Below are 13,917 nucleotides of genomic sequence, written 5' to 3'. Positions count from 1 at the left end.
TCACCTCACTCTAGTCATAGAATGCTCCCATTCCACAAAGTTTCTTTGTCCCAGTCAAAGGCTGCCCCCATTCCAGTGCCAGGCCATCCCTAATCTTTCTGTCACAGCCCATTCGCTTCTCCAAGATAGAACTGGCATGAACCCCCAATGCCAAAGGTAATAATCCTGGGTCATCTTCCTGTGACTGTCTCTTCCTGCAGAAAGGTCCAGCAGACCTGCCCTTTTCAGTGAGAGGTTGTCCTACCCGAATCAGTATCTCCTTCTCTCAACAGTGAATGAAGTAAGGTAGTACAGACATCACTGGGGAAAGAGAGAATGTCAAGGTCCCGTGAGGAAACCTCAGACACTAAGTCAATTAAGGATGCTGAGGTGTAACCTCAAGGAAACAGGATTTAATGCAAAAGTGAGTTATAATTCACTTAGCAGTTTTATATATAATTCACTTAGCAGTGTGCATAGAACAGGAATTCACACACTGTTCCAACACTTGAACATGACTATTCTGGGCCCCCTGGGCACAGAGCTTCCCAATCTGTGTGTCCTGGATGGGTTGCAAGAAGCCAGGAATTAATCAGCTCAGTCCTTGGGGCTGCTGGAGCCATGTGGTGGTTTACCTCCAGGGCTTACAAATACCACCATTTCTTCTCTCTACTGGTTTGTGAAAGGTTGGGAAATTGCCCTGGGGAGTGCAGGTGGTGGACTCTGAGTTCATAGTGTCATGAGTCAAACCGGCTCTCAACATCAGCCCACTTTCCTACTTTGGGTTATGCTTTCATCAGAGCTTCGTTTATAGACTTCTTTTCCCCCCTCTGGGTGTGGGTGTGTTGGCCAGTTATCAGGAACCTTCAGATCCTCCGGGAAATAATTTTCTTCTTGTAAAGTAACAGGTATCTCTGGTTTGTATATATGTCTCCTGGGTGTGTTTTATTGTGGTAAAATATGCATAACATAAAATTTACCATTTTAACCATTTTTAAGTGTACATTTCAGTGGCACTGAACACGTTTACATAGTTGTGTAACCATCACCATTATCCATATCTAAAATTTTTCATCATCCTGGGGAGCCTGGGTGGCACAGTTGGTTAAGCATTTGACTCTTGATCTCAGCTCAGGTCCTGATCTCACAGTTTATGAGTTTGAGCCTTGCATCGGGGTCTGCTCTGACAGTGCAGAACCTGCTTGGGATTCTGTCTCTCCTTCTCTTTGCCCCTCGCCTGCTTCTGTTTTCTTCTTTCTTTCTCTCTCTCAGAATGAATAAATAAACATAAAAATAATTAAAAAAATTTTTTAGGGGCGCCTGGGTGGCGCAGTCGGTTAAGCGTCCGACTTCAGCCAGGTCACGATCTCGCGGTCTGTGAGTTCGAGCCCCGCGTCAGGCTCTGGGCTGATGGCTCGGAGCCTGGAGCCTGTTTCCGATTCTGTGTCTCCTTCTCTCTCTGCCCCTCCCCCATTCATGCTCTGTCTCTCTCTGTCTCAAAAATAAATAAATGTTAAAAAAAAAAATAAAAAAAAAAATTTTTTATCATGCCAAACTGAAACTGTATACCCATTAAATAATAAATTCCTATCCCCCCTCCCTCCCCGCCCCATCAGGCCAGCCCCTGTTAAACACTGTTCTATTTTCTGTCTCCATGAATTTGCCTACTCTAGGTACCTCAAATAAGTGGAGTCATACGATATTTGTCCTTTTGTGTTTGGTTTCAAGGTTCATCCATGTGTCAGAATTTCATTCTTTTAAAGGCTGTCTTGTGTATTTTTCATGAAAGGAAGTTTTCTCCTGTTGTATTACCTCTGGAGGCACATTTACACGACTGTATTTTAGGACCTGAATTGCTGATACACAGACCCTGGGCTCATGATCATACAAGACGCCGCCATCTTTGTCTGAGAAGCAGGCTGGGATCCTGTTCTTTCTGGCTTCTCTGGCCACAACACTCTTCCCCTCCACAACTAGTTCTCAGCTTTATGTAACCTCCCTCTGCACAATTTGTATGCTCTACCTCGTACTTAATTGTAAAAAATTTGTCCCTTCTAAGAGGAATTTCAGGTATCAGGAAACAGGTGTGGATATATCAGGGATCAAAGGTCCTTCATAGTGAAACTACACAGCACAGAGATTGCCTTAGACAACTGTCATGAGTGAAAAGTAACATTTACTGGGCATTTTCTACGGACCAGGCTCTCTTCTACGTGCTTTACATTCATTATGTGATTTAATCCTTCAGACAACTTTTCAGGAGACATAGGGTCATTTGAGATTGTACAGCAAGGAAACAGGCCCTGAGAAGCCAAAGGACCCAGGTTCCCAGAGACAGGACCAGGACTAGTGTAAGAGCCAGGCCTGCCCATCCCAGGCCCAAGGTGCCTTCCTTTTCCAGGGTTGAGAGCAAATGATTATAAAATATAAGGCTTTAAAAAGATCCAGACCCTGGTTGGGGAGAGATTACTTCATCTTATTTCCCTGCATGGCCTCTAATACCATCAAGGAATCCAGTCCTGCAGGGATACCCTTGCTCAGACAAGCCTTCTGGTGAGAGCATTCTAACAAGCCAGGTCCACCAGGCCAGTGACCCCAGAAGGGGCCAGAGAGGCAATTCTATTTTGTTTTTCTGGTAGTGATGGTACCTAACTATGGGCATCCTGGGTGGTGGGTGTATGTGGCCCCATTCTCCCTGGTGGTATCCCCCAAGACCTGCCTGGTAGACTGAGGTTGGCTTCTTGTCTAGATTTCTAACTACCTGAGACAGCAGCCATTCGAGGAGGCAATTGACTTTCCTCTCTCATCTCCACTTTTTATTTTCTCTCCTCAGTGCTTTTAAATTCTCTTCCCATAATCTCTGCTATTTATATTGATGCAGTCATCATAATGGCTACTGTCTTTGAGTGCCTTCCTTGTGTCTAGCTTCATGCAAGGCAGTTTTTATCTGTTACTTAATCTTCAAAAACACCTTATATTGTCAGTCTCACTAGCAGGGGAAGGGCAGGGGCAGGAAGGACCGCCATTGTTATTAGACTGTGCATACCTGGGAAACCAGTCCAGTGGAAAGGGGTGTGTGGAGAACTCTCAGGTTCTACTTAAAGCCGGATCACCTCTTCACAGGCCTGTAATACATACCTAGAAGTAGCTGCTATTTCCCCAAAGTCTGAAGGCCCCTGTTGTCTCTTTACAACTGCAAAAGAATTCAAGAATCTAGTTAATTTGATTGTTTTTCCTTTTGGGTCTTTGTGGCCAAATTAAAAACTATAATTTAGTTGTATTTCTTATTCCCAGAAGGCATCATAGAGAACAGCTTTATATAGTCATAAAGCATCTGGTCAAGTGTGAAAGAAGCCAACAAGAGTCAAGGGACTAGAAGAGATGCTGGAGTTAAATTAAATTGGATGATGCCTCCAGAGACAGGTCCCCTTGAATAGGCGGGCAGCCCCAGTCTCTTCTAGGGAATGGAATTGCAAAGTCTTTTTCTCATGTAAGATTATACCCTACCTGACCAATTTCCAAAATCAAATTTTCTGTTTAATCAGGACATCCACATCAACAAAAGCAAAAAGATTTGGAGAGTGTGTCCATCTGTAGACTCTAAAGATAGATATTTATTCTCACAAATGAAATGAATTCAACAGAAATTAAAAACCAGCTGCTTTCTGCCTCTTACTTTGACATGGGTGTGTGTGTGTGTGTGTGTGTGTGTGTGTGTGTGTGTGTGTGTTTATATGTGTGTGAATCCAGTGACAGATTTAGGCACAATGCCTGCACATAGCAGCCCCTTGATGCATTGCGGTTTTTCTCCTTCTTTCCAAACGCAGAAAGGAGAAGTAGAGATTTTTCTGATAACCCCAAAGCCAATATCTGTTTTCGAGTTTGCCAAATATGAGGTGGGAGGCCTTGGAATCCAGAACAGAGTTACACTCTGTAGCATCATCATTGCTGATGTTGGGTGGGGAAACCTCTCTGCTCCCAGATGCTGGCTCAGTCCTGGTACAGCTGGCTTCTTACCAGCCTCTCTGGGTCTGGCCCCACAATTGGTGCCGCTCCCTATGTCAAAAACAACGAAACTATGAAAAGTGAGATTGTGGGAAAGGACTTCCTTTGATTTGGAAAGATTAGACCCTCATCTTTTGACAAAAATAACCCCTCAAAACCTCAAGGCCAGCCCAACCACTGTAGAAACCTTTCCATTGATAGAAAAGAGATAAAACCTCCAAGGTCAACAGTTCTTGTAGGTCTTTTGCCAAAAGTAAACAATTAAGCCCACAGCTGGACTGTAACAGCAGCAGAAAATAACAGACATACTCTAGACTGTTGTGTCTGAAGCAGAGATTCCAGTGGCACTTCAGTGGCTGTTCCCCAGTGCCTGTGTCCCCCATCCTAGTGTGGAAGGCTCCATCTGTAGAGGGCACTTGTGTCTGAACTCCTCGTTCAGCTTACATGGTTTACACTTCCTACTTAAAGTATGGAACCAGACTAGCACTATAGATAGCACCTGGAAACATGTTAGAAATGCAGAGTCTTGGGTCCTACCCAAGACCCACTGAATGAGAATCTGGATTTTAACCAGATCCTGGGTGATCTGTGTGCCCACTGAAGTTTTTTTTTTTTAATGTTTTTTTATTTTTGAGAGACAGTGAGAGACAGAGTGCAAGCAGGGGAAGGGCAGAGAGAGAGAGGGAGGGAATCTGAAGCAGGCTGCAGGCTCTGAACTGTTAGCACAGAGCCTGATGCAGGGCTCGAATTCACGAGCTGTGAGATCATGACCTGAGCTGAAGTTGGACGCTTAACCAACTGAGCCACCCAGGTGCCCCTGCTCACTAAAGTTTTTGACATGGCCTTGTACTAATACTTGTCTTTCCAAACAAACACAGTCTTGGCTCCACATGTAGAATGCTATCCTTCCCAGGTGTGAGAATGTTCTATTTCCTTTCATCCCCTACTTGCTGTCTATACCATGGGTGTAATCAAACATTTACTTAATAAGAACAACCTCAAGGCCTTGTCTCCAACTCAAACCAGATACAAAAGGCATTCAGAAATAGGGTTGCTAATTTACCAAATAAAAATACAAGATGTCTAGTTACATTTGTGTTGCAGATAAGCAATGAATAGTTTTTTGGTATAAGTATGTTCCAAATGTTACATATGTCCTGTATTTTATCTGGCAACACTATGCAGGAGTCAAAGTACTAGGCTGCTCTGACGGTTTCCCACCTCCTTTGCCGCCTGCTTTAGGTTTCAGACCCTCAATTGCTTCCAGTGGTGGTGTCTTTGGTTCATGTTTTCAAGCCCCAGATCATGGTTTGCTTCCTTCTTTCCACTCTGGGTGACAGGCAGATGGTGAAAATAGCATTGACTTTGGCATCAGAAAGATCTGGGGCTGGCTGTGCTAACCCCGTGACTAAGCAAGTTTTCTTTCTAAGCCTGTCTCCTTATCTGTAAACTCAGTACCACAGAGAGAGTTTCCGGGACAGAATGCATCTGCTTGCCCAACGTCCTTGGTTGGCTTTAGTTATCTTTTGATAACCAGAGCCTTGGCAGGCACGGCCCACCTGTCCTTGAGTCTCTACCCTTTTCCGGTATCAACTCCAGAGAATCAGATGTGAACAATTCCATACACACCTGGGCCATCCTCACGTGGCTTCCATTACTTGGCTGCTGTGAATTCAGCTCTGATTGTGGCAGTTCCCGGGTTGCAAATTTAGGATGAGATCTTTTACTCAAGTTGCTTACAAGCAAAGTGTGGTAATCATATGGTTGGTATGGGCAGCTGTGGCAACTTTTTGTTTGAGAGGAAGCAGTATTTAACCATCACCAGTGGATGAGTTTTCATCATTTTTTGTTTGTTTGTTTGTTTATTTAGCGCTAGTGGGGGAGGGGTGGGGAGAGAGGGAGGGAGACAGAGAATCCCAAGCAGGCTCTGCCCTGGCAGCCCAGAGCCAGACACCGGGCTCAAACTCACAAACTGTGAGATCATGACCTGAGCCAAAACCAAGAGTCAGACGCTTAACCAACTGAGCCACCTAGGCACCCCTCATTTTGGTGGTATAAATTGCATGTCTAACAAAAACATGTTTGGGGCATTATAAATTCCATGCATTCCACAAACACCTCATACTTTTTCTCCCTTTGCATTTCCACTTTTGTTTGCTCCTTGAAGCACTACTGTTGACATCACTAGAGGTCAGCAGAAGAAGGCACATTCTGTTCAAATGATCTTTGCCTGTTGGTAGCTCAGTGAGAGGGGAAGTTGAATTTTTCTAAATAGCTGTATCCAAACAATAGTTATTTTTACTAGGTTTATTACACAAGCTTTATGTATATCTGATATGGCTGAATAATCAAAAAGGCAAAGAAGTACCAATTTTATGAAGTGTGTTGCCTCTAAAGTTTAATAAGATTTTTTTTCAATGTTTATTTATTTATTTTCACAGAGAGACAGAGTGAGTCAGGGGAGGGGCAGAGAGAGAATGAGAAAGAATCCCAGGCAGGCTCCAGCTGTGAGCACAGAGTCTGACCAACTGTGAGATCATGGCCTGAGCCAAAATCAAGAGTCAGATACTTCACTGACTGAGCCACCCAGGTGCCCTGAAAGTTCACTTGGATTTTAAAGTCAAATTAGCAGCAAGCCCTAGCCCCAACCATTACTGTTGCACATGCAGTGTAGGGGTCTCATTGCAGTTAAGGAAACAATGTTTCACAATAATAAGAAAGAGGAGGTGGGATTTAAAAGTTACATCTGCTATGAGCACTGGGTAATATATGGAATTATTGAATTCTATTTGTATACCTGAGACTAATAAAAAACTGCATGTTAACTAAAATTAAAATTAAAAAAAGATAAAAATTAAAAATTTTTTTAAAAATTAAAATTAACAAAATTAAAATTATATCTGCTTGCTTTTCCTCATTTAAGGTTTTGGTTGTGGTTTTTGGCTTTCAGCTGGCTGTATTTTTGTCCAGACAGATATTTGTCTCCATAGGTTTGCATTGCTCATCATTACCAACATACTCCTTCTGTGCCAGTAGGCCACTTTTACCCTCTGTATAATTCCAGGCATGTTCTAAGGAGGGACAGAGGCCCTCTTCACAGTGCTTCAGACCTGGTGTGCAGAGATCCGATGGTTAATCTTAACCTAAAGCCATCTGGGCTTTAACAGAGGCGCAACTTGATTGTTGATGAGTTTCAAATGGTTTGTGTTCAAAGTAGAAGGCTGTAGCAGAGGGAAGATGTATTGAAATAAACACTCGCTTCATTGAAATGAATTTGGAATTTTTTGTTCCTGTTGTAATATGAGCAGACAAGTTGAATTTTAAACATAATGGGAAAAAGTGATCAAATGAGGCCATTGTTGGCTTTTGCCTTAGTATATGTCTCTAAAAATGTTGGATAAAAGTCTCCTTAATGGTAATTTGATGGCTTCCATGGTCATTTTTGTAGCTTTCCTTCTGTACTAAACTTCTACATTTCTGGAGATGACCAAACATTGAAATCAGAGATTCCAGTGACCACCCGTCAGATTCCAGGCATGTTGAACATGATCCAAAACCTTCAGAACCTGACTGAACCAAGTTTTCCTAAAGAATTTGTTTCTTCCCTGTAGACTAAGTCTGGACTGTCCTAGACCCACACTGTATATACTGCACAGGCTTTCCATCTGCTGACTGGAGCTCTTTCCTGGAAGCACTTTTAGATTTGAAGAATGCACTCACCTAGTCCAAAGGAAACAGGGATCACCTGGTCCAGGCTCTCATCCATTTTATGGATGTGAAAACAAAGACCCAGAGAGATTAAGAGATTTGCTCTATTGAGAGCAAACACCAAGTTACCAAGTGATAAAGAGGGAAGCTGATATCCCCAAGAGCTAATCTGTATAGAGCCAATGTTTTTATGGCTGGTGGAGTCCTCTTTGTAAGGCTGCTCCACTGTGTGCGTTCATTGGCCAGCCGCGTTTCCATCAGGGAGCTTAGAATGCTATCGATTGATTGACTGATTGATTGCCAAAATACGTATAACATAAACTTTACTATCTTACTGATTTCTGAGTGTACAGTTGAGTGGCATTAAGCACATTCACATTGTTGTGTAACCGTCACCAGCTTTCATCTCCAGAACTCCTTTTAATCTTGCAAAACTGAACCTCTGTACCTGTGAAACAACTCTCCATTCTCCTCTCCCCCACCCTGAGCAACCACTGTCTCTCTGAATTTGGCTACCCTAGGCATCTCATGTAAATGGAATCATACAGTACCTGCCTTTTTTGGTGTCTGGCTTCTTTCATTTAGCATAATGTCCTCAAGGTTCATCCATGCTGTAGCATGTGTCAGAATCTCCTTCTTTTCTGAGGCTAGACAATATTCTATTGGGTGTGCACAGCATATTTTGTTTGTTCATTCATCTCTGAGTGAACATTGGGTGCTTCCACCTGTTGGCTGTTGTGAATACTGTTCCTATAAACGTGGGCATACAAGTAGTTCTTCAAGACCCTGCTTTCAATTCTTTTGAGTATATACCCAGAGGTGGAAAGGCTGGGTAGAAGTGCAAATTCCTGAACTCCATCTGAGCCAACTAAATGAGAATCTCGCCTCAAGGAGGCCCAGGATCTGTGCTTCTACAAGTTCTCCAGGTGATACTTTTGTCTGTCTTTCTTTCTTTCTTTCTTTCTTTCTTTCTTTCTTTCTTTCTTTCTTTCTTTTCTTCCTTCCTTCCTTCCTTCCTTCCTTCCTTCCTTCCTTCCTTCCTTCCTTTCCTCCCTTCCTTCTTTCTTTCTTTCTCCTTCCTTCCTTCCTTCCTTCCTTCCTTCCTTCCTTCCTTCCTTCCTTCCTTCCTTCCTTCCTTCCTTCCTTCTTTCTTTCTTTCTTTCTTTCTTTCTTTCTTTCTTTCTTTCTTTCTTTCTTTCTTTCTTTCAATATAAAATGGAATGTAGTGATATAAATGGCCTCAGAGGCCCCTGGTGGCAACATCTGAGTTGGTCCACGGCTCCCAGTGGCATAGCCCACACTGGGGCACACGCAATGTCCTGTCTGTCTCATGTGGTGAGACTGGCTTTTCTGAGATATTAAACTCATAACTAGAAGGACTCCTCAGTTCCTTCCTCCAAAATGACATCCCCCTTCCCAATCACAACCTAATCTTTGCCAATGACAACCCCATCGCCAAGCGGGTGGAGGTCAATTGAACTGACAAGAATAAGCTGTTACGTGCTGCAGCCCATGCTGTTGTCTTGATGGGTCTAATCTAAATTTCCAAATGGCCATGATCATGCTCCTCTGCATTCCTGGCCACACTCAGAAATCTTACCTTCTCCATAGTATGTACCAGACAGCGCCATTCAGGTTTCAAAGTTCTATAATGTTATGGAATGAAATAACAAGAACTCATTTACTGTTTCTGCTTTCCAGTCCGAAGAGAAATTTATAGAAACTCCAAGAAGACTTGGGGAACTTAAAGAATGGTAAGACCAGGTATCTAATTCCTCGGATGAGGGGGTCAGGTAGAAGTCATAAGTTAGGGTTTGAACACCTACTTGTGAGTGTGGTGGGAGCTGGGGGTGGTGGAATGGAAGAGGAGTGGCTCCAAGGTAAGGGGCGGGGCTCCTTGGGCAGATCTTCCACCTCACTCAAGGCTGGGTGGGCTTGAACTCTGAGTGTTTGCTAAAGGAACTATCCCCCCCTACCCCCCCCACCATGTCCTGTGAATGCCCTCCCCTTGCACTCTCCAACTTTTCTGCCCCCAAGTGAGCTGAGTTCAGGATCCCACATAGCCTGCCCATGCAAAGACTCTCAAACACATGCAGTAGAATGAAAAGAGTAGAAATAGGCCAGCAGTTGTGTGAGTTCTTTTCTCTGATGGGTTATTGCAAGCTAATATCCTATCAAATAATGCAGATTTTGAAGAGCAGGGAAAGGAACCCCTCCATAGAACTCTCTTTCAAAACTCATTTAAGTGCCATGAACACCTGAGCTTTGTTTATGAGCTCCAAGCCTGTCATTCAAAAGGCCAATATTCAAGAGGTGGGTTTTGATTGGAAAGGAATATGAGCTTTATTCAGGAGGCTGGACACATGGGGAGAAGCAGACTCTTGTCCAAAAGCCGACTTCAAGGTTTCCAAAGGAATTTTTCAGGGGGGTCAGGGTAGTTAATCAGTAAAGGGAATGCAGCGGTCTGCAACATTTCTCGATTACGCACAGACTTGATGCCAGCTGCAAATGTCATCTCACTGCTCAGAGTTGTGTGAGCGGGTCTAGTTCCTGTTTCATAATACGCAGGAGTGCTGTTCTTTCTGCAGAGGAGGTTAAGGTCTACAGATACACAAAGGGAGGTTAGTAAAATCATTTGTATGACCTAAAAAATAAAAATTATTTTTCTGAAAAAAAAATTGCTGTGTTAATCAGAAAGCCAAGGCATCTTCAAACAAACCCACTGGCTTCTGCAGCCTGGGAAAGGTCTGATCCCTCACTCCTCAAGGCCCGTGGCCAGTCTGTCACAGATCCAGGGACTTAGGTCAGCAAGGAAGGAGTGTATTAACTCAAAGCAAGTTAACCTTTAGGACGGGCTGGAGTGCTGTTGCAGACTTACTTGGGAACTTCCCATCTGAAATGACATCTGGTTGGCAGCCTTGTAGCCCTCTTCCAACATCTTCCTAAAGTCTCCATGAAGATAAATTGTCACAAAATTATGTGGGACTTCTCATGGACCTGGATGAGAAATCAAAAGATAAATGAAATAATAGGGTAAAGAGTAAAAGACTGAGAGGAAAAACAAGGACTCTAGGAACCTAAAAATAAAATGCCATTCTGTTAAAGTGTTAGCAGGTCATTTTAGTTTCATTTTTAAAAAAATCTCTAGTCATTTCCACAAACTTTTTTTTCATCCAAAAAGAGTATAATCCATAAAACATTTAACTCTGCTCTTTTTTTTCTTTTTTCAAAAGATGGAAGTCTGTAAGTTCCAGTAAGTGCCAATGGTCGAAATCAATGGAATGAAGATGGTACAGACCAGAGCTATTCTCAACGACATTGCCACCAAATATGACCTCTGAGGGAAAGACATAAAGGAGAGAGCCCTGTTTGGTACATTTTCTGGGTTTTCAGCAACAGTTAAGAGGAACAATCTAGTTCCTTCCCTGAATGAACAAGACTGTGCTCACAGGTTTTATGGCCAACAGCAGTAGAGGCCTTGGTGGTATAACTGAGGTCTAGCACAGGAGAGACCTACCAGGGAGAGGAAATAGTAAACTTGGTGTGGGCTCAAGTGAGTGTGGTTATATAAGGGGGTGTGTCTAGAGGTATAGCAGAATGACAGAGGTTTCCAAAACTGATGAACTATGAAACCAAGAGGATGGTGCAACATGACTCATGTACTCAGGCCTTAGGAGCTGAAGATAGCCAACAACTAGAGACAAGGGACGAGTGTCTGAGTGTCTAGAGAATAAGGCTCGAGAAAGGAAGGATCCAAAGGAGGATCCTTTGGATTCTCAAGTTTCAGGAATTACAAATTAAGAAATTACAAGTTTCAGAAATTACAGAAATTATAATGACTAGGACCCTAACTTATCAGTCAGTTACTTGAACTGGCCATTTGACAAAAGTTAACAGAGGCTGGTCCTCAAGGTGCCACGGTTACTTTGAACACTTTGATACAGGACTGAAGCAGCCAGATTTAGTCAATATGCTGTCTGGGCAATCTCCTGTCTGTTGTGATGGGACCCCATGGTTGAAACTTAAATCTTATAAAGGACTCTCAGCAAGTACACAAAAATTACACATAGTTGTCATATTTCAGTAATTCTACTGCTGCATATGCACCCAGGAGAATTAAAAAAAATATTCACACAAGAACTTGTTCACAAACATTTATAGCAGCACTGTTCTTAGTAGTCACAAAGGTGAAATAAATAAAATGTCCATCAACGATGGATAGATGAGCAAAAGGTGGAATATCCATACAATGGAATATTATTTAACCACAAAGAAAATAAATTACTGATGCCTGCTGCAACAAGGATGAGTTTTGAAAACATACCATATGAAAGAAACCAGACACAAAAGGCCACATATTGTATGATTTCAATTGTATTAAATGTCCAGATGTTTAAATCAACAGAAACAGAAAGTAGTTGAGTGGTTGCCTGGGGCTGGAGGGATGAGATTATGGCGCGTGGCTGTCACAGGCACAGAATTGTTTTGGGGGTGATAAAAATGTTCTGGAATTAGAATGTGTTGATGGTTTCACAATGTACTAAAAACTACAGAAATACATTGTAAAGGGTGACAATTATGTGAATATATTTCAGCAGAACCGGTATTTTTATAAGTAAGATAGAAAAGCCAGTTTGAAACAAAAGAAAAAGAGATCCCTTATAAGATGCACTGGTTGAAACTGTGTTAAGAATTTCACCATTTCAGGGCGCCTGGGTGGTGCAGTCGGTTAAGCGTCCGACTTCAGCCAGGTCACGATCTCGCGGTCCGGGAGTTCGAGCCCCGCGTCAGGCTCTGGGCTGATGGCTCGGAGCCTGGAGCCTGTTTCCGATTCTGTGTCTCCCTCTCTCTCTGCCCCTTCCCCGTTCATGCTGTGTCTCTCTCTGTCCCAAAAATAAATAAAAGTTGAAAAAAAAAATTAAAAAGAATTTCACCATTTCAGGGGATATTTTAGGTGAAGACTTGAGAAATGCAAACAAGGCCAGAGTTGGGCAACTGCATATGGACGGAGTGTGGAACTTGTGCTGTGGAAAATAATTGGAAAACCTGCTGACGTTGGGCACATAAACAGGTCTGTGTGGTGTAACAGGATGAGAGAGGAAGGGAACATGACTGAGATGGCTGTTCCAGGGACTCTCTCTGGAGATCACTTAGGGGGCAAGTCATAGCCACATAGAGTCACGCTCCATTTGTGCACAAAATAAGCCATGGCAGAGGTGGCAGACCCTAGGTATGGTCCTAGTGGGTATTTGCAGGATTTCACTGATTTGTCTGTGACTCTGTCCCTCTATTTGGTCATGAGTATAATGACAATTTTAGACATGTATATGTACCTTGATGGCTTGTTCCAGGATGAAATGGTCAAATCAAGTAAAAATCAGAGCTGAATGACTGGCATATAAAAATGAATCCAGGGGTGCCTGGGTGGCTCAGTCGGTTAAGCATCTGACTTCAGCTCAGGTCACGATCTCGCAGTCATGATCAAGCCCCACATTGGGCTCTCTGCTGTCATCACAGAGCCTGCTTCAGATCCTCTCTCCCACCTCTCTCTGCCCCTCTTCCACTTGTTCTCTCTCTCTCTCTCTCTCTCTCTCCCCAAAATAAATAAACATTTAAAAATTGAATCCAGTGGAGCTGATATACTTTGCTACCTCCTGATGCCCGTTCTTGTATGTTTTTCAACTCTAAAAACAAGGCAGAAGGCATTTGACAATTCGGTCATTTTGTCTTTCAGGACAGATATGTACACAGAAGGTATGGCAGATTTGAATGAAATGATCCTCGTTTTGCCTCTGTGTCCACCTGATCAGAAAGAGGCCAAGATTGCCCAGATCAAAGAGAAAGTAACAGATCGTTATCTCCCCGTGTTTGAAAAAAGTAAGTGGACAGTCATTGAGCACTTTGGGTGCTGGACATAGAGGACAAAGAAAGACAGCGTCTGGCATCCCTTGAACCTTTACCTTCACTTCCAGTGAGCCTTCCTGAATACTGACGCAGCACCCTGACTCTCAAGGCATTTCATAAAAACTGACTGTGAGGAAGAATTGCACCACTGATACCCAAGTTTTAATTTTCCAACAAGACTTCAACTTACCAGGAGCCAATCGAGAATTCTCTATTTGGCAGACTTTCATGGTCATAGTTAGAGCCTGGGCTGCTGAAGGCTCTGAGAGCCACACTGGACATTGGAGTAGGTCCTGCAGACAGAGCACCACACAGGGGCTT

The 13,917-nt window shown here is 43.1% G+C and overlaps 1 protein-coding gene across 2 annotated transcripts in view; it reads left to right on the top strand.

Annotated features, from left to right (window-relative positions):
- LOC101084793 (glutathione S-transferase A4-like) overlaps nucleotides 1-13,562 on the top strand; it is a 30,503-nt gene extending 16,941 nt beyond the window's left edge. Inside the window, exons 6-9 of one of the 2 annotated variants that reach the window (XR_006597833.1) lie at nucleotides 9,394-9,446; nucleotides 10,926-10,945; nucleotides 12,635-12,763; nucleotides 13,427-13,562. Coding sequence is in view for 1 of the 2 variants with exons in the window: in XM_045057648.1 (XP_044913583.1) it covers nucleotides 9,394-9,446; nucleotide 10,926 (54 nt within the window). In the remaining variant the exon portion in view is untranslated. The remainder of the gene's footprint in view (nucleotides 1-9,393; nucleotides 9,447-10,925; nucleotides 10,946-12,634; nucleotides 12,764-13,426) is intronic. The other variant, XM_045057648.1, reaches the window with a different exon arrangement.
- The last annotated feature ends 355 nt before the right edge of the window (nucleotides 13,563-13,917 follow it).

This window comes from Felis catus, chromosome B2, assembly GCF_018350175.1.
Source record: "Felis catus isolate Fca126 chromosome B2, F.catus_Fca126_mat1.0, whole genome shotgun sequence".
Taxonomy (NCBI): domain Eukaryota; kingdom Metazoa; phylum Chordata; class Mammalia; order Carnivora; family Felidae; genus Felis; species Felis catus.
The sequence above is the reverse complement of the archived record's forward strand: the minus strand, read 5'-3'. Positions and strand labels throughout refer to the sequence as shown.